This window comes from Scylla paramamosain, chromosome 30, assembly GCF_035594125.1.
Source record: "Scylla paramamosain isolate STU-SP2022 chromosome 30, ASM3559412v1, whole genome shotgun sequence".
Classification (NCBI taxonomy): domain Eukaryota; kingdom Metazoa; phylum Arthropoda; class Malacostraca; order Decapoda; family Portunidae; genus Scylla; species Scylla paramamosain.
In genome coordinates, this window is record NC_087180.1 from 16,344,062 (window position 1) to 16,364,600 (window position 20,539).

The 20,539-nt window shown below is 39.6% G+C and overlaps 1 protein-coding gene across 2 annotated transcripts in view; it reads left to right on the forward strand.

Annotated features, from left to right (window-relative positions):
• The window catches only part of LOC135115923 (nephrin-like), a 122,112-nt gene that overhangs the window by 76,990 nt on the left and 24,583 nt on the right, over positions 1 to 20,539 (forward strand). For both annotated transcript variants that reach the window (XM_064033057.1, XM_064033058.1), the window contains exon 2: positions 13,920 to 14,052. In XM_064033057.1, the coding sequence (XP_063889127.1) occupies positions 13,920 to 14,052 (133 nt within the window). The remainder of the gene's footprint in view (positions 1 to 13,919; positions 14,053 to 20,539) is intronic.

Below are 20,539 nucleotides of genomic sequence, written 5' to 3' on the forward strand. Positions count from 1 at the left end.
TGTTCTTTTTTTTTTTTTAATATACCCTTTTTTCCCCCTCGACTGAGTGCCGCCAGCCGCTCCCACATATTGCCACTCCGACCCCAAAACCAATAAACCTCCGTGTTGCCGCCGGTGTCCCCTCAGTCTTGCGTGGAGGCTGAGAGGGGGCTGGACCTCACCTTAAAGAAACTAAACCCAGAGGCGAGAGTAACCTCAGAAAATGTTAAGAGTACGGGAAGGAAAAAAAAAATATTGCGCTTTTGTATTCACTGGAAGCTGTGACTGAACTTAAAGTAACTAAAATGAGAGAGAAGAGTAACCTTAGGAAATAATAGTAAGGGAAGGAAAAAAAAATATTGGAGGATGTGATTTAATTTGAAGTAACTAAACCCAGAGAGGACAGTAACCGTAGGAAATAAAAGAGAGGTAAGAAAAGAAGGGTAACTGCTTAATGAGAAGGTAATGACTGAAAAAGCTGCTGTAAGTTGTAGGTTGGTCTGACTAAACTTGAAGAAACTAAGGTAAGAGACGAGCTTTACTTCAAAGAACTATACTGGTGAAAAAAAATAATCATAAGAACTCACTGAAAAAGATAGGCGGTTAAACACTACAGTCAGTTGAAGGAGGTTATTACTATACTTGAAGGAATTAAACTAGAAGAGCATCCTAACCTTAGAAAAAAAGTGAACAGGTGAAAAATCAAGCAGAAGTACTATTCATGAAGAAAGGTAATGAGTGAAATGCCACAATTTGTTATACCTTACCTTGGAGTTCATAAGAGACTATGTGGCTAAACCTTAATTAAGACGGTGAAAAATTAAACGTAAGTACTCAAGCAATTGGTAATGAGTGAAACGTTGTAGCTTGTTATACTTTAAGGTTTGTTTAGGGTTGACACTGACTGACTTTAAAGAGGCCAGAACCAAAGGGAAACTCAACCACTGGAAAATATAGTCGTGAAAAATACGGAAGTGTGAAATGTGGAAATATGCAAAAGGTAACTGTTAAAATGTAGTGTCACACAGGGATTGAGTTTGAAGTGACCTCACTCACGCTGAAGGTAAAGGGAAACTTGAATAATTGTCTACTCTTTTATCATACTCTTCCCTCGATGCTGTCCACGGTTCCTTGGGGTAAACGTGAGGAAACTTGACGCGAAAGATACTTGAAACCTAAGGACATTATGCGAAATATGAGATAATATGCAGGAAAATTACCGTGGAGTTAGAACCCGCGGGAACCAACCCAGAACGAGGCAAGAAATGAAAGCGCAAATATTATTCTCGAGTCTTGCGTGGCCACTGACGCGGCTGAAATTAAACTATTTAGAGGAATTAAACTTAAATTACCTAAACTGAAGGAAGAAATTAACTACAAAAAAGAAAAATGCGTGAAGGAACGTGAGGAAATGAAATACATACTCACTTACCTCGTCTTCGTTACTGAAAAAAAAAATACTTAGATTAGTTAGAAAAAAAAGAATTATACTTTAATTGTCTAAACTAGGAAATGAACTACAAGAAAGAAAAATTAGTGAAGAAACGTGGGTGAATGAAATACATCTTCAACTCGTTTTTCATGAACAAGGAGTGGAAAAAAGGGAATGAAATGGCCACAAGGGAAAGAAAGTAAAGAGTAAATAAAAGTAAGTTAATGACATCCCTCCTTTGCTCGCAGAAGATCAGACGTATTTAACAAAAGTCGAACTGAGAAGGAAAATAAATCCACAGACCAAAATATATGAAAAGTTATCGAAAAAAGGGTTAATAAATCATAGTAAATCCAGAGTGGTGTATTTGATAGGACCTCTTGGTGATAAGATTAAAACAGGATGAAAAAATTAATTGAAATAAATCCACTGGCTTTGAATGAGGAAACTGAAAAAAAGAAAACTCAAATCACAGACCAAATATATGAAAAAAAATGTATTAAAGAATGTGAATAAATCATAATAAATCCAAAATTATGCATTCGACCTGGCCTTTCGGAGTTAATGGGCTAATGAGAGATGAAAAATGAATTAAAATACACCAAAATATATGAAACGTAATTGCAAAAATGTAGAATAAATCACAATAATTCCATAATGATGTATTTGTCCTGACCTGTTTGTGATAAGATTAATGAAGGATGAAGAATGAATTAAAATAAACCCGGTGGCAATGAATGAGGAGACGCGGACGGAATTAAATGAGCAAGCAGACATGTTCATGGGTAACTATAATTAAACGTAATCAGGCCGTCCCCTTTGATGCCGCTCGCTTGAAGGTCGCCCAGTAGAAGATAAAAACTTATTAATTTGCACGTTGATTTGAATTGATAATCACGCTAATGAGAAGGATTAGGAAACAAATACGAGAGAAACGGACACACGAGCACCTTGTTATTTCATTTCCATGTGTACGAAATTCAGACTAAAAGTGTTTTATTCTCTTTACTTAAAAAAAAAATAATAATTGATTTATAAGTTGATTTGAATTCACAATTAAATAAATGAATATGAATACAAGAGCGTGAAAATAGGTAAATGAAATTTTTTTTGTGTGTGTAATTATGCTAAGTGAAAAAATGAAAACTAATTAGCTAATTGTTTTGTATTCATAAACTAATGAAGAGGATAATTAAGTAAATGTGTGAAATACATAAATACTTGTTTTGATATATATATATATATATATATATATATATATATATATATATATATATATATATATATATATATATATATATATATATATATATATATATATATATATATATATATATGGGAGATAGAATAAAATAAAATATTGCAATATTAAGATTACAATGTAAGTTGGTTGTAATTAACATGCAATTAATAAACACAGTAAAGTTTTCAAGATGATTTCAATTAATAACCAAATCAATTAATAGAATTAGGAAACAATTACATGAGGAAATAGATTAAATAAGAACATTTTCACCGCATCTTTTCAACGGCACGTAAAATAAATGAGAAGCACAACAATAATTCACAAAAATATACAAAAAAAGAAAAAAGAACAGAGACAGTAAGAAAACACAAAGAAATAAAAACAAAACCCTCCAAAATTACTCTCGCCTAAAGGATATTGTTTGGACCCGTGTACTCTAATATTTTTGCAATTTCCCTGCGGTTTTGTTTTCCCGGTAAGAGAAATATTTGCCTACGACAGAAATGCATATTCAAAACTTCAATTCTGGTTCGTCCGGCGAGGATGTTATGGCTTTGTAGAGAGCGACCAGAAATGAGCGTTACATCATTACCTGGGAGCGATGTCGTTTTTCATTTGATTCAGGAGGGAGGCTGAAAATAAGAGACAATGAAGGAGATGAAGAAAAAAAGAAATGTGTGTATGTTGGAAGTAGTAGTGGTGGTGGTGGCGGTAATAACATAAGAATTAAAAATAAAAAATGAAAAGAATGATATGATTTGGTACATATTTTTATGTATCTAAGAATATAAGCTAAACATAATATCAGAAAACAAAGGAACAACAACAATGCAAAGAGGAGCGGAATAGACAAAAATAAAGATAAAAAACGAAGAAATCGTGTGTTTCGATCCTTTATATTACCCTAAGTATTTTTTTTTTCTTTTCTTCATTTTTTTTACGTTCCAGGCCAGAAATCATAAAAAAATAGGGGAAAGAAAATACAGGTAGGAAAATAATTATTGTACTCTTCCTGTTATTCTTCATCGTGATTTGTACAGGTGAGCTAAGTGATAGTAACAACACCTGAGCTGTTTTTTCCATACCCTTATGTATCTTTTCTGCCTCCATAAATCTCTCTCTCTCTCTCTCTCTCTCTCTCTCTCTCTCTCTCTCTCTCTCTCTCTCTCTCTCTCTCTCTCTCTCTCTCTCTCTCTCTCTCTCTCTCTCTCTCTCTCTCTCTCTCTACTCAGTCACTCCCCTCTTTTACTCCCTTCTCTTCCTCGCTCCCTCCCGGTCCCTTGTCTCTCTTTCCCTTCTCTCTCTATCTGTCCCTCCTCGCCTCCCCTCTTGCACCCTCCTTTCCTGCTGCCGTCACTCTCCCAGCACTCTCTCTCTCTCTCCCTACCTCCCTCCTCTCGTCCCGTGCCTCCCTTTGCTACATGTTCGTTTCGTCCTCCCCCTTCCCTGCCTCTCCCCTCTTAGCAATATTCGTACAGGTCATGTGAATTATCTTCGTTTTTCTCGTTACTGCACGCACCTCAGTCTTGCCCGTTTTTTGTTTTCTTTTTCCGCACCATCATTTTCTTTGGGTGTATGTTTGTAGGGGTGACTTGTGTTCCTTGTTGGTTTATTTTTTATTATGTGGTTGTTATTGTGTTTCGGTGATTATAGGTGCACATGTTGATTTTTGTGCCTTTTTTTGAATAAGGTAGAGAGGAAAGAAATAGAGAAAAAGGAAAAACAGTGACGGAAAAGTGTTTTGAGGAGTACGAGTCATCAGTTTCTCTCTCTCTCTCTCTCTCTCTCTCTCTCTCTCTCTCTCTCTCTCTCTCTCTCTCTCTCTCTCTCTCTCTCTTGCTGCCCGGTACATAATTACCTCAGTGCAGTGTCATGTCCGTTCAAAAAAGAAAAAAAAAGAACTGCACATAAACATTTCCTGCAACAAACCACACCGCCTTCCCTACGTAAAAAGGTTGAGTGTGTGTTCTTTTCAGCCAATGACATGTACCCCTTTGACACTCGCGCAGAACATATCACACTCTGTTTCCTCGCTTAGCATAGATCCTCTCTCCCCCACAGGCGCTAGTAAGTGTGTGTGAGGGGCAGGTTAGCAGCTTAGGTTCGGTGTTGGGTTAGGTTAGGTGAGGTTATGCTAGTGTTTGTTAAGTTAGATTATAATGGGTAAGATTATGTTAAGGTTAGGTTAGGTTAGGTTTTCTTTAGTTATGTTCAAATGCATGTTGTTTGTTCAGTGATTTTGGATGTCAGGTTACGTTAGGTTAGGTTGAGTAAGGACATGTTAGTTAAGTTCGGTAAAGTTGGGCTAGGTTAGGTTACGTTAGATTAGATTAGGTTTTACTGTTCAGGTACAGTATTAGGATTGGTCTTTTTAGGTTAGGTTAGGTTAGATTAAGTTAGCTAGAGTTAGATTAGATCAGGTTAGGGCTGGCCAACGTACAGGTTGAAAAGCTAGGGATATGTTGAGAAAGATTAGGTTAGAGTAATGTTAGGTTAAGTTAATGCAGACAGACGAGGTGTTTGGTGTTGGTAAGATCCCTGAACGCACTTCGCCATTAGCAAGTCTGAAGCTGAAATCAAAAGCAGGCAACCCTTTGAGTAACATGTTCCAGACGAGCAGGAGGAGGTGGCGGATAAGTATATGCAACAGAAGTGCCGTAATGAGTCGCGTGTCAGGGATCGCCACGCATCTACACATAAGAGCAGACCGTAAGAGAGACATGTGTGTGTACTCTTTATGTTTTCTGGGCAGCGGGTAATTGAGGGTTCTTGGGAGGTCGTCTTTACCAATAGGTCGAGTATAGAGACGCTTTTGTGTACCTACCGTGTTTTTCTGGTATAACATTCGTGGAAGGTTATTGTATCAGTAAGTCTTCGTAAATAGACATGCTTCTTGTGTACCTCCCTGTTTTCTTAGCATAGGATTCGTGGAAGATCATTTTATCAGTAACAAGCCTCGTAAAGAGACGTGCTTTTATGTTCTGTGCTTTCTCGGAATAAGGTTATTCAAGGCTCTTAAAAGTTAGCATTCTATCAATAACACCCATTGTGTGTCAACTTTTGAGCAAACAAGTTCGTTCCCATCTTAAACAGCATTGCGTTTTAGTACTGTTGTTTAGTGTTTTCAAGGCTCCAAGTAATTTTCAGTATTGTCATTTTCAACAATAACTCTCTAATATTTACTCTTGTGCAAAAAAGTAGTCATTTTCATAAGTTGAGCAATCTTGTGCACTTATTTCCTCTGTGCTTAGCGAACTCCCTCAATCTTGAGCCCTCTGATGTGCTGACAGTCCCCTCGCGTAACCTGACAATTGACAGACTCTTAGATTAGAAAACTTATGAGCGAGGGAAACGTTTAAACAGTGAAATTGAAGACGGTATGTCACTTAACTACTGACTACAATTGTACATCTCTTCCAAGTATGTGGATTTTAGAGACGCGATTATATTAGTGTCCTCAGAAGCTTATCTCTCAATAGTGTCCCAAAAGTAATTGCTTACTGAAATACAAAAACAGTGGAATTGAATGCGACATATGACATTCAACTACTGACTTCTTTCTGTAATAGACTTAATATTCAAGTAAACTCGTATAGTTTCTGGACATGCAGCTATATCAGTATCCTCAGAAACAAGTCTTTTGATAATATCTAATTAGTAATTTCTCACTGAAACACAAAACACAGTAAAATTTAATAAGGTATGTCATCCAACTTCTGACTACATCTGTATATTTCTCCCAGGAGCGTAACTTTTTGGACACCTATATTACCTTCAGAATCTCATCTCTCAATAACGTCACATAAGATTGCTCACTGAACCACTTCTTATTATCTTATTGCCGTAGACTGACGTGAAGATGCTCAAAATTTTGTTCCCTTCGAGACATTATTGACGGGGTTAAGAATAGACCCCAGCCTCTTATTCAAGGGCGGATGTGGAAGGGCCTTTGATTGGGATATTGAGTTACTGTTACCTGAAGATTAAATTGCATGTTCCAGGTACTCTGTCACTCTCTCTCTCTCTCTCTCTCTCTCTCTCTCTCTCTCTCTCTCTCTGTGGTAATATAGGTCCATACTGAGAATTTTAATTATTAGTCGTGTGGCGCCTTATGATCTCGAAAAAAAAAAATGTGGTGGTCAATCTCCCTCCCTCTCTCTCTTTCTCGCCCTTTCCAAAGTCATACAACATTCTCACTCCCACGAAAAACTGTTGTATGTATTCTGGTCAGTACCAATCAAGTGAAGCTATGTGGGATGTGGGCGAGCTTCCTCTGAACTAGTGAACACAATTTACCCTTAGATGGAAAAGTTAGTAAGCGAGATGCTGGTGATTTTCATGTGTGTACCTCCGGGTTTGGTAGGGAAGGGAAAAGAATCGTAACTAAAGCGGATATACGGAAGAGAAGAGAAGAAAATAGCATTCGTAGAGTAAAAATAATCGATTAACAGACAGCGCTGGTGAGATAGCAAGGGAACAGATCTAACGCGTGGGTTTTTGAGCCGGACAAGGTGGAGTGAGTAGTCGCGTCTCGTGCGTCGTGTGGTTGTGGGTAGCGTCACTCACCTCCAGGTACTGAAATGAATTGGAAGCAAGACCTTACTTCTCTTACTGCGAGGAATGATTACCTGTTAGTCCAATCTTCCCTCAGGCAACGCAACTTCTCCTTTTCTTTCTACAGGGCAATATACGTCTTATTGTCTTTGATGCTTCTCAGGGTACATAAAGAAAATAGCAGCCAGTACCTCCTTATTTTGAAACTGCCTCCTTGTTTCTCACTGGACCACCACCTCCTCCTTCTACAGCACGATGCACTTCCTTGTTCTCGCTACTACTCCTGGTACTGCCACGCCTCAGGTTACATACATGATATTGAAACGAAACATGCAAGACGGTGCCTCCCCTTCTTCCTGGTGTTAAAAATAACCTTCGCCAGTACTTCCCTTGAGCCACTCCTAAAGCACCGTGTCTTATCCTTGCTACTGCCCCGACTACATGCTAGGTATTAATACATGCTAGACCTTGCCTCCCCTCTTACCATGAAGAAATGCCACGTACCAGCAAAACCTTTCGTCAGACACTGCTTTTCCTTTTCCTTTTTCTACAGCCGGATGCATCTTATTCTCGTTACATGCATGATATTGAGGCATGGAAGAGTTCACCTGCCTCCTCCTCCTCCTCTTCCTCCTCGCTGTGAAGAAAGGTCACCTTCCAGTGAACCCTTTCTTTGCACACTGTTTCTCTTCCTACGACTCGATGCATCATATTCTTGCTACAGGTGGAAATACATGTGTGATATTGAGGCATGGAAGAAGTCGCCTTGTTTCTCCTCTCCGGGAAGAAAGGACACCTAGCAATTTTGTACCTCCTACCTTCAAACAATCGTCTCTCCTCTTCTCCACCTCTTCCTCCTCCGCTTTCTTCTACAAAACGAAGCCTCTTGTCCTTGCTACTACCGGGATACATGCATGATATTGAGACGAAACATGCAACTCCCTTCTTGCTGTGAAAAAATGACTTGTATATACTTCGACATCCTTCCTTCAGCCTTCTCCTCTCACAACGCGAAGCACCGCCCTTTCCTCGCTGCTCTCGGAGGCAATACTCGTATGCGTAACTTTGCCGGAACTTAAGTGAGAGAACAGTGTATGTGCTGAAGGGTGATGCTGCTCAAGTTGCTGCCATGAACCTCTCAAGTTTGTTACAAAGAGGGTTATTCGTGAATGCCAGATGTAGCAAGAGAAAGTTATTAACCCTCACACTGCAATATGAAACAATTAACACCACTGGGAGTAATGCCTGACGTGTTTATATTCATCTACAAGAAAGAAAGATATTAAAAAATATATGTTTTGCAATTTCTTGTCAGTTTAATGATTGGAAATGGGTGTACAGCAAGTAAAGATGTCTCAGAGTTCCTAGTAATTAAGGAAAGATGTGCTGAATAGCTGTGAAAGGGTTAATAACAGTCAGATGCAGCAGAATTTAGTAGGAAGTGTTGGGACGTTAAGTCTTCTAAGATGTGAATAAGGACAGACAAACTGGTGGTGTTTTTGAGAGTAAAAGCTTAATTTCCGTGTCATTCTTGTCGCTGTGTCCCATTACAGCACTGCTACAAATCAACGCCTCTATTGCAGTTTTTTTTTTTTTTCTGTTTGGGTAACTTTGGCAAAATAGAAACAAAGGGGTGAAAACTGGTGGTATTTTATTCTCAGTTTTGTTCTCATTTACGCACTCATAAAATTACATAAAGCGGAAAGCAACATTGCACAAAATATCAACAAACGCTGTTGTATTATTATTATTTATTTTTTTTTTTATCTTTTGGTATATTGTTATATTCTGTTGGTGTTTGAATTTTTTTTTTATGTCATTTGTGCTTTTTCTCTCTTTCCATTCATGAATTTTTGTTTTATAAATGCATTCCAAAACAACAAGAGTTACGACATTAACAACAAACCAGCAAAAACAAAAACAAGAGCAAAGCAATGAGTGAACAAACGAAAAAAAAGAATGAAAGAAAGAAAAGAAAAAAAAAAAACAGACATTTGAGGACACAAGTTGTAAAGAAAACGCGAAAAAAGAGAAAGGAAGAGAGGAGAAAAATGTCCGCAGTGATTTTATTTGTAGTTTGATATTTCTCCCTGTTTGTTTAGCCCTTCACACGCTGCTGACACCGTTCACACTCTGTTGACACCGTTTTCCTTCGCGTGAACAGCAGCGACAACACACGTAAGCACACACAACTCTTTTTTCCCGCTACTTTTTTAGTGTTATTGCGAATCTTCATCACGTTCATATTTGCATTTAAGTGTAAAGGTTACCGTGCCTACGAGGTCTCTATTCACAAGTTAACAATGAATAAGAGGAAAGTTTTGCTTGAGTTTATTGTTATGCAGGAGTGTGTGGGTAGTGTGTGGGTGTGCTATATTCAACTGCTATATCCACTCTTTCCACCCACACCATGATGCATCTCAATACACTGAATATACTGGAAAGTTTTATAATACATGTTTGCTCCTCCGTGGAAAAATAGATGCATTCATTTTCTTAATGGGGCAATAGTACTTTATTTCCCTCCTCTTGGCGTGGGCGCATTTTGGGGGGCGTTTTAAACTTTTTTTTTATGTTCTTTTTCTTTTTTCCCTCTCTTGTTTCTTCCCGGTCCTCCTCCTCCTCTGTCTTGAGTTGATAGCGAACTTTCTTTCCTCTCCTTCTCCACGTTCGGTAATTGAAGGAAAAGTTTGATGATCGCCGATGCTCTCAAGGAAACCACGACGGAATTACTCGATATACAACACTTTCCGCGACACATTTACCGCGAAACTTTACCGCGTGATCATTCGCCTTGCTGTATAATCTTATTTCAAAATCTTGGGATCTTGATGAATAGTAAAAAAAAGATATCGTATTGAGTTTATGAGTATTGCAACCAAATCCAATCTATTTTAACGTAAATATAAAACACTAATATATGATCCTATGCTGTTACATAGCAAGCACTTTATAGTCTTATGACCTTATTAAAAAGTAAGATATTATCGTAATTCTAAGTTTATGATTATGACAAACAAGCCCATTTATTTACACTTATATAAAACACACTTTACTGGATGTTCCTTTATCACCATACCAAACATTTTATGACCTTATGACTTCAGTAAAAGAAAACATATTATTCGTATCAGATTCATAATTATTGCTACCAAATCACTATTTTATACAACGCACATACAACACACACTTCTATATTCCTTTACCTTATATAACAGGCTTTTTAGTATCTCGAATTATCAACATATGCTCCATGAAACCTAGTGAACTTTTAAGCAGCAATGTACATGATAAAAGAAAATGTAAAACCCTTTCGTCTGCACCAAGAGTCTGATTGAAAAGAAAACATAGCTATCATCTTATCAAATACATAATCACGACATACTAAACCACACAATTACCCAACAACACAAACAGTACACAACTCCCCTCCCTTTACCTTATCAAAACTTAAACAACGCATTAGTGAAACATGCATGAACACTACAACCATAAAGATGAATAAAACATGCCTTCCTTTTTAGATACCATATTTCTCAGCGTTCGCACAGAGAATCAACATGTAAAGTGAATTGTAAACAGCTCTGCGCGTGCCTCGGGGAAAAGTATATGTACCTGTAGAAAGTTGGGGAAGCGTGGCAGATTCAGGAAAGGTTATTAGTGAGCTGGAGGGGAACAGTGGTGGGGTAGACTGTAGATGGAGTGCATGGGGGAGGTTGAGGAAAGTGAGCACTCCATTAGAAGAAGGTAAGAGGTTTAATGGGTGAAGGGACCGCATGTTGAGTGTAATGGGTGTGCTGATGGGGGCGTAGGAGGGTGGAGGGCGAGGCGAGTGTAGGAAGGGTGAAAGGCGGGGAGAGGGTGAGTAACTGGTGTCCTAGAGGGCGGGAGAGGGAGAAAGAAAGAACGCTGACACACACAAGTCCAGGAACAGAACAAAATTGGCAACGAGGGAAATAAAAAAAGAATTATTCAGGTGTCTTGTGTGGGGGCCTCTTGTCGAACGGAAGTAGGAGGAAACGAGGTGGATGTGGCGTCAGGGGAAGAGGAAGAGAAGGAAGAGGAGGAGGAAGTGACCTGGCCAGGAGGAGGAGGTAAAGGAAAAGAAGGAGAAGGAAAAGAGAAGGACGCGGCTGTGTTCCTGGACGGGGAATAGGAAGAGGAAGTTATAGGATGTAAGGAAAGGAGGAGGAGGAGGAAGCAATTCGAGAGAAGGAGGAGCAGGAGGAACATGAGGAGGAGGAGGAGGAGGTGAAGTTGGGGACAAAACAGTTTCAGTCGTTGGCTTCGTATTCAATCCCGGTTGAAATGACGGAGGAGGAAAAGGGGAAGCCGCAGTGGTGTTTTGCTTCCTTCCGCAAGAGAGGGACTCGCTGATATACAGAAGGGAACAGAACACCTTAATTTCCGTCCAATTATTCCAGTGAGTGTGAAGAGCGAGCTGAAATGGAATTGAAAAATGTTGACATCACTGGGAAAGAAAAAAAAAAAAAGTAAAAAAAAAAATGCGACACCGCATTAAAAATTAACGTGACAGTAAAACCGACACGTCAGGCGGCGCATCACGCGGGAATTGTACACAAAACAACGAGAGTACAATAAAATAAACCGCAAAAAATACAATAAAAGAATAAAGTTGTTAAAAAAAATGAAAACTTCAATCATGCAAAGAAATATTAATTGGATTTCCATTAGAAAATCAAGACATAATTTCTCATGAGAAATTTAAACCGGAATAAAATTAAGCAAAAAGTGCGAATAAGTCGTAAAAAGAAAAAGACCAAAACGGAGTAAATTAATCACTGAAAAACACACGTTGTTAGGTAGACACTTCACTGAAGAAATCTGACTTTTCCCTAAACTACGAGAGCTAATATATATATATATATATATATATATATATATATATATATATATATATATATATATATATATATATATATATATATATATATATATATATATATATATACGAGTATATATATATATATATATATATATATATATATATATATATATATATATATATATATATATATATATATATATATATATATATATATATATATATATATATATACATATAAAGTAAAAGAAACAGGTTGGAAATGAAGCGAATCAAAATCATAAAGAATGCAGCAAATGCAGCAAATGAATAATGCAAGAAGGGAAGAGCTGACGAGATATCATTTCATCGAGGAAATCACATTTTTTTTACCTGGTGCAGATCAAGCGGCAGGAATCCGAGTGGCAAAAACATCACCACTTTGCTCTTTACTGCTGCATGATGGAGGCGCGAAGGGCGGCGAGAGGCGACGGCTGATGGGGCGGTGAGCCTGACGCGAGGGACGGGAAGCACTAAATCTGGCGGAAAAAAGGTGCAAAGTATTGGTGGTGCTGCTGCTTTTGCCTGCTTTACTTTTAACCAGTTCCTTATGGAGACACAATTCGATGGTTGTCTTATGATGATGGTCTTTTTTTTTTTACTTGCCATAAGATTGAAAAAAAGATGTAAGGATGTCCTTTATATGCGTCAAGGAGGATGAGTAAGGACAAAAGAATGTGGAAACTCAACTCACATTGCTTCTTCCTAAGCCATTTAACAGCAAGAGATATCAAAAGATTGACCAGCTTGGGTTCTGCTGTGCCTTAAGACTTTTCTTATATATTGGTCTTGTCAGAAGCGCAGTAACACACCGCGCTCCCTTCCCCAGTGTGTTAAATTTTCCCTTAATCTCTAGTCCTCTGATCTGGCAAGAATTTTTTAACTGCCAGGTCTTGAAAGTGGAATATCAGCAGCTTACAGAACAGAAAATCAAAGCAAAACAATGGAGGAGAGTGCAGAAAGAAACTCTGCTTCTGACCACGACTATCCTTCTCTCACTCTCCTTCCAATAAAAAAACGAGGAGAGAAAAGAGTCGTTGCACCGGAAGATATTGAATAAAACAATAGCTATGGCCTGGTACTTGAAATAGGCGGCCAGAACGACAGGAAGGAGCCAGCGATCGGTAAGTCCTACCCCGTCCGGAGGATTCCCTGGCTTAGGTCCAGTTCAGGGTGACGTGACGCTTACCTTCAACCTTAAACCTCTGCCTCGGGCCTTCCTGGAAAAGTGAGAGTGCTCGTAAGATTATGTCTCTCCAGTGGTGCTTGTGGCTCGTGGTGGCCTGGCTTTAATGCAGCTGAATGTTACAGTGTGTGAGGGTGTAATTATAGCCACACACACACACACACACACACACACACACACACACACACACACACACACACACTTCATTCCTTTTCAGCAATTTTTTATTTCTATTTTTTTTTTCAAGTATACTCGTAGAAACAACCACCCCAAAAAATAACGAATCTCGTATAACTAACCCACAGGCATTTCCAAATATCAAACCGTCGTCTTTATTTTCAGATGTACTCATATTAGGACAAAAAAAAAAAAAAATAATAATAATAATGAATATCTTCTATACCAGCAACACCCCAAGCATTTCTAAGGGTATTTGTCTTGGTTCATTGGTGCGTTGAACCTTCCCTGAGACCCTACACTCTCTGCAACTCTGGCGATGAATATTTCCATTGCCAACCCTCGCTTTGCCTCGCTGCCAATACTTACCTCACCCGATATCCCTTTTCCAGCACTTACTCATCCCTCCAGGGCGATTTGGAAGTGTCAGGAAGTGTCAGGTCCTTCTCCCTCCTTCCAGGTCCTACACGCACGGTTTGGGCCATCGAGGGAGAGTCCTGCCTCCTTCCATGTGACCTGACCTCCTCACAGGCAGGTGGCCGTGCCCTCCTCGTTCTCTGGTACAAGGAAGGGATCACCAGCACCCTATACAGGTTAGTGAAGATTTGTTTATATAGTGACGCTACCACTACTACTGCTGCTATTGTTGGCAATTGCTACTTCGGCTACTACTGCTGCTACTACCACTGCTACTACAACTACTACTATCTTTTTATGTAAGAGGATACCGGCCTAGGGCAACAAAAGAACGAAAAAAGGCCCATTGAGGTGTCTGTCCCTAAAGAGAGGTCAAGAAGGATCATCCAAAATTGAAGGATGGCTTAATACCTCGCTATAGCTACTGCTGCTGCTGCTGCTGCTGCTGCGGCTCCTACTGTTTTTTGCAAGAGAGGTTCAAGCCAAAGACAACAAAAGCTAAGTGCAACAAAAATGGCTAAAGAAAAAACACTCTCTGAAGATGCCAGCTTAGATAGATAGATAGATAGATAATAGGAGTTCTATATCAGTAGCTTCGAGGCGCCCACTAGTATGTCCACCAAAAGAAAGGAAGTAGGGAGATAACAAAAAAGGAAGAGCCAAGCAAACCCCCCACCCCCTTTCGCTTCATTTTTCTTTTATGGATCATGGAAATTTCAGGGCAGGAGTTGCCAGCCCACTGTCCTTGTCACACTCTAGGACACGCGGGGAGGACAGAGACATGGCCTAAATCCTCTCCAGTTCGGGATAAAACAACAACAGTAAAAACAATAACAATATAACAAGATTAAAAAGGAAAGGAAGAATGGGAGAAGAAAAAGAGAATTAAGGAGTAGAGTACTGATAATAAGAATAATTACAATGTTAACGATTATAATGACTTGATATTCGATGTTTCACAAGGTATAAAAAGGAGCGGAAGAATACGACAGCAAGGAGGGAAAACTAAGAAGACGAAGAGGATGTGGGATTTTAGTACTAATAACAATAACAACAGCGTTAATTATGCTGACGTGACTTAACATTGCTTTCCAGGGTTAAAAATGGAAAAACAAGTGGAAGAATAAAGTAATAATAGAAGATTGAGACGAGGAGTACGTGCGGAATAGAGTACTAATAATAATAGCAACTACAGCGTTAACTATAATGAAGCGACTTGCAATGCTTCACCATAAAGGCAGAAGGCGAGGCTTTGAAGTGAAGCAGCAAGGGTTGCCGGCGGCGCGGGAGTCACGGCCGCTGGAACATTGACTCCCTCGTGGCTGCGGCAGGAGAGAGAAGGCAGAGAGAGAGAGAGAGAGCCTCGCCTGTGTGTGTGTGTGTGTGTGTGTGTGCAGTCCGTGTCTCTCTCCTGCTCTCTCTACGATGCTGCTCGATACACTAATTGCTCCTGAGTGTAAATGAAGCAATTAGACCCAAAAGAACCATATCCCTTTGTTACCACCGACCTGTAGTTCACATTCTTCCCTGTACGGACACAACTGAAGACAGAAGATAGAATTGTACCTTGCGTCATCCATAAGAGCCGCGTCCCTTCGTCACCAGCGTGCAGTTCACATTCATCCCTCTACTTAGACACAACTGGAGGTACGATTGATTTTCTTTATGTAAGAGTAACACTGGCCAAACAAAAAACGCGAAAAAAACCCAATGAGAATGCCAGTTCCAAAAGAAGCTTCAGACGGATCTTTCAAAATTGGAGGGTAAATGTCTTAAAACCGCATAACAGATAGCACTGCACTTTGCGTCATATACAAACAAGTGAACGTCGGTGAGCGTCTGACCTTCCCGTCGTTGGTCGTAATAGTGCTTCGTTTCCTAATTGGCAGTTTGGGAGTATAGGAGTTTTGTGCTCAGCTGGGAGAAGCTTATCATCTGGATTTACGTGTAACAAGCAGAGGAGTAATGGGGAAGTGAATGTCATCAGAGAGAGGGAGAGGGGGCTGAGAAAATGCTGTATTGTTGAAGAAAACAGTCAAAGGGAAAGGATACAAATTTAAATCGGAAAGGAATCATGAAAAAATAAATAAAATAAAATAAATAAATGAGTAAATAAATAAATAAACTATACAAAAGGATGAAGACTGGATATGAATTTACCTAGAGAGAGAGAGAGAGAGAGAGAGAGAGAGAGAGAGAGAGAGAGAGAGAGAGAGAGAGAGAGAGAGAGAGAGAGAGTACCAGTCAGCCTCTCCTGCATCCTCTTCGCATTAGCCGTAAGTTGTCTCAGGGCCAGGCATACACGGGGCCGGAGCGCCTGATGGATGCCTCCCAGCTTTCGCCCGCCTGCTTCGTGTGATAGGACGTGATAGGACGGAGGCAGGTGATCAAGTCGGAATATATATGAAGGTGAATCTTCCCGCACGTCTCGCCTCCTCGCTGCCTCTTCTGCTCTGGATGGATAGTTTGTTGTTTTCTCTGCTGCAAAGTCTGTGTGTGAGAGAGAGAGAGAGAGAGAGAGGAGTGGTGATGAGTACCGAGGGAGTTTAGGTGCTTTTCAGTGTTGATGCTGCTGTTGTTTGTGTTGGTGTTGGTAAAGTAGTGGTGGTGGTGGAGGTGGTGGTGGTAATAATTGTTGTTGTTGTTGTTTGTGTTGTTGTTGTGGTGTGATAATTAATTGGAGCTTAGTTGTTCTACAAAGTTTAGATCTCTCTCTCTCTCTCTCTCTCTCTCTCTCTCTCTCTCTCTCTCTCTCTCTCTCTCTCTCTCTCTCTCTCTCTCTCTCTCTCTCTCTCTCTCTCTCTCTCTCTCATGCTCCCCAACGAAGACATTGACCTCAAACTTTCCGATAAAAAACGTTAAACTCATCAGCGCAGAATGAAACTCGACAGTCAGTCCTCGTGGAAACTTGAAAGAGAATGTAGATGTACGTAAATCCTTATGAACATTGTGTGTGTGTGTGTGTGTGTGTGTGTTTGTAGCAGCCACGTCCTTATATACAATTTTTTGGTGTTTTGTCTGTGAGTTACTTTGTGGCCTCCTCAGAAACACGCTCATTGAATTCTAAGAGTTTCGCCAGGGGGGGAAGACTGAGGTGGAGAGGGAGAGAGAAAGAAAAAGAAAGAGAGGGGAGGGAGGGAGGGAGAAGGAAAAAATATATATCAGCACTTCTCCACCTTGAATTTATGATACGGCCCAAGAAAAGTCATATTCCTTTGTTTTCTCCGGTAATTCAGGTATGGTAAGGGCAGCGAGGGAAAAAATAATGGTGCATCGTAAGATATACTTCGAAATTCGGTTATCCGGGGGAAGTTTTGTGGTAAAGTAAAGGTGAACGGTGAGATAGAAAAAAAAATAGTGTTCTTTTTCTTCTTGTATATGTTTATAGGTTGGTGTAAATATATTGAAAGAAGAATGAGCAGTGTTAGAGAGAGAGAGAGAGAGAGAGAGAGAGAGAGAGAGAGAGAGAGAGAGAGAGAGAGAGAGAGAGAGAGAGAGAGAGAGAGAGAGAAATTTGAACAGCCAGAAACAACAACATGAGCAGAAACACAAAGAAAATAAAAAAAAAGACCTTCCAGAGAGAGAGAGAGAGAGAGAGAGAGAGAGAGAGAGAGAGAGAGAGAGAGAGAAATAGAAAGAATAAGGAAAAAATCTTGAAACCTCGAAACCTTTACCAGCAACAGTTTAAACCCTTACTTTGGCGCCTCCCGCTCTCTAATCTTGAAGGATTCCGGCACTTCCTCTCGCCTCTCCGCCGCCGCCTCGGAACCACTCCTGCGCGTCCAGCTGAGCAATCAAGCACGGAGAAGGAAGTTTGATGAAAAATACACGAAATTCATGGCTCATTCACCCCCGTTTTTCGCGCCTCTCTCAGCGGATCTTTCTCGTTAATTAAGGACTAGGTAACTTAGATACTTCTTTTTTTTTTCACCTGTTTGGAATGTAAATACAGTACATAGAAATATATTTTTTTAATCAGTTTTTATCATTGTAGTTATAAAACACTCGCTGGTGATGTAAGTGTATGTAGGATAGGAAAGGGAATGGAAAGGGTTAAGGAACGGGTTAGGATGAGGGAAGAAAGGGTTAGTGGTGAGAGGAGAAGGAAGGAAGGGACAAGAGAAGGAAAGGAAGGGTTGCTACAGGGAGAACAACACGGGAATGCAGCATGTTAGTTTTGAACAGTGTGAGTTATGTATGTGTGTAGTTATTTTGTTTACGTAATTTTCAGTCCGATTTTTGTTTATTTATGGATGATCTTCCTGTTGTTCCTCATCTTCATTTTTTTTTCTATTTTTATATATCATTACTATATTTTGTTTAGAATTAAGTTTCTGCATTTTTATTTTTTAAATTTATCGCTACCTTCCTCCTGCTCCCCCTCTTCCTCCTCGTCCTCTTCTTTATCTTCTTCCTCCTGTTTAGATTAAAATAAAAGAGTGCTGTGTTTTCTTGTAATTTCTACCTACCTTCACTTTCTCCCTCTTCTCCTCCTCCTCTTGCTCTTCTTCCTGCTCCTCCTCCTCCTTCAATTCCTTTTTATCTGCTGCTCGCGAGTTACTTGAGGCCTCGTATCCTGTTCCTCATTAGCGCCGAGGTGGTACTATTGGCATGTGGAAGGTAAAGGTGAGGGCGAGGGAAGCAGAAAACAAGTAAATGCTTCTGGGGTTGTTATGAATATCAGAGAGAGAGAGAGAGAGAGAGAGAGAGAGAGAGAGAGAGAGAGGGAGAGGGAGAGGGAGAAGGGATGAGAGGTAATGCTTGGGAGATTTCCTGGGAAAACGTGAAGTGCTTGGCTTCTCCGTTTAATGAGAAAGCTTACGTTGTTGGCAATAGTAATAGTAGTAATGGTGGTGGTAGTAGTAGTAGTAGTAGTAGTAGTGATAATGGTAGTGGTGGTAGTAGTAGTTGGTAGTAATAGTATTAGTGGTGGTGGTGGTAGTAGTAGTAGTAGTAGTAGTGGTGGTGGTGGTGGTGGTGGTGGTGGTGGTGGTTGTAGTAATAGCACTAATAGTAGTAGTAGTAGTGGTGGTGGTGGTGGTGGTGGTGGTTGTAGTAGTAGTAGTAGTAGTAGTAGTAGTAGTAGTAGTAGGAGCAGCAGCACAAGCAACAACAAAAGTAACAACAACAACAACAACAACAACAACAACAACAACAACAACAACAACAACAACAACAGCAACACAAAAAAAGAAAAAAAAACAAGAAGGCAATCCAAAAAGAAAAGGAAGAAGAATAAGTGGAGGAATAGAAAAAAAAGTAAAAAAAAAAGAAGAAACGAAATAAGACAAGAAGAAAGGGAAGGAGAATAGGAGGAAAAATAAGAAGAATAATGAGACGTGTGTGTTATTTACCTCAATTATTCATGTTGCTATTTTCTCTCCCAGCGGCGTATCTTGCTTCCTATTATTCCGTATTCAGGCATTTTATCTAAACATCTTTCCGCCTTCATTCCTCTAACTCCACCAGCAACCTATGTTTTTCTCATTATTTTATCATTGTTACTAATGTTATCACTTATCCTTTATTCTGCTGAGACATTAAGATGATAAGAGGAATGTGATGCAGAAGATACTTGGATTTTTGTTTTGTTTTGTTTTTGTTTTATGTGTCTATGTATATTTTGTCTTATTTATGTCTTCTTTTTCTTTTATTGTTGCACGTTATTGCAGTGTCTTTTCTTTTTTAATCTAGGTGGGAATTTTTTAAAAGCTTTCCCTCCATTCACTTATTCATTTGAGTTACATGCACATTTCTGCTTTTCGTTATTCACTTGTTTTTAGTAATAAGTAAACTCCTAACTTGTGTATTATTCTATTTCATTTCCAGTTGTCATGTACATTTCTGCCTTTCTTCCATTTTAGTTATCATCAGTTTTTATATAGCACGCAAACTCCTCACTACCTTTTATCTAGCTATCTATTTTTTCATACGCTTTTCAAGGCACACGCTGCAGTTGTCTGAAACGAGCACTGACAGATGACAGTTTCGACTCTTTGCTCGCTCGGCTCCATCCGAATCAATTTTTCATTCGAACCGTGCGTGATTCACTGCCTGGTATACGATTCAGTTGATGACGTGCTCGAGTTTGGCGCGATAAGGAAGAGGTGCTGGGATTTACTGCGGAAATACGGCTTTATATAGCTTACTGCATCCTTGAGCTATATTGTGAAGCTCCATCAGTGTCTCTCTCTCGTTTCCTTCTCCTCTGTCTTCATTCTTCTTACTTGCTTCTTTCGTGTTGGCCCAAACTTTGTCTTCCAGCCACATGTCTTCCAAAACAGTAATCGTTATCATCATTATGGGCGTCAGTCTCTCATTGCAATGCGGGACAAAGGGTTTCCTCCCAGTCTTGCCTAAAATAGTAAGCACCATTAGCTTGTCAGGTTAATTAATGTTCCTTTCACTTTCCTTTCCGTCATACTTAATTTTCCTTCCAATCTGTACTTTTTTTCTTTATGTTACGTATCTTAACTCCTTATCACTAAACATTTTTTTTCCCTCTAAACTCTGCCTTGTATTTCACTCCAAATCTCAGAAAACTTTAACCCTTTAACCCATCAACTACGTCAAACTTGTGGAACCTTGTAGAATATAATAATGGCGATGATAAAAGAGGTACCTATATTTCCAATCACCCAAAAATTCCAGGTAAAGTACGCG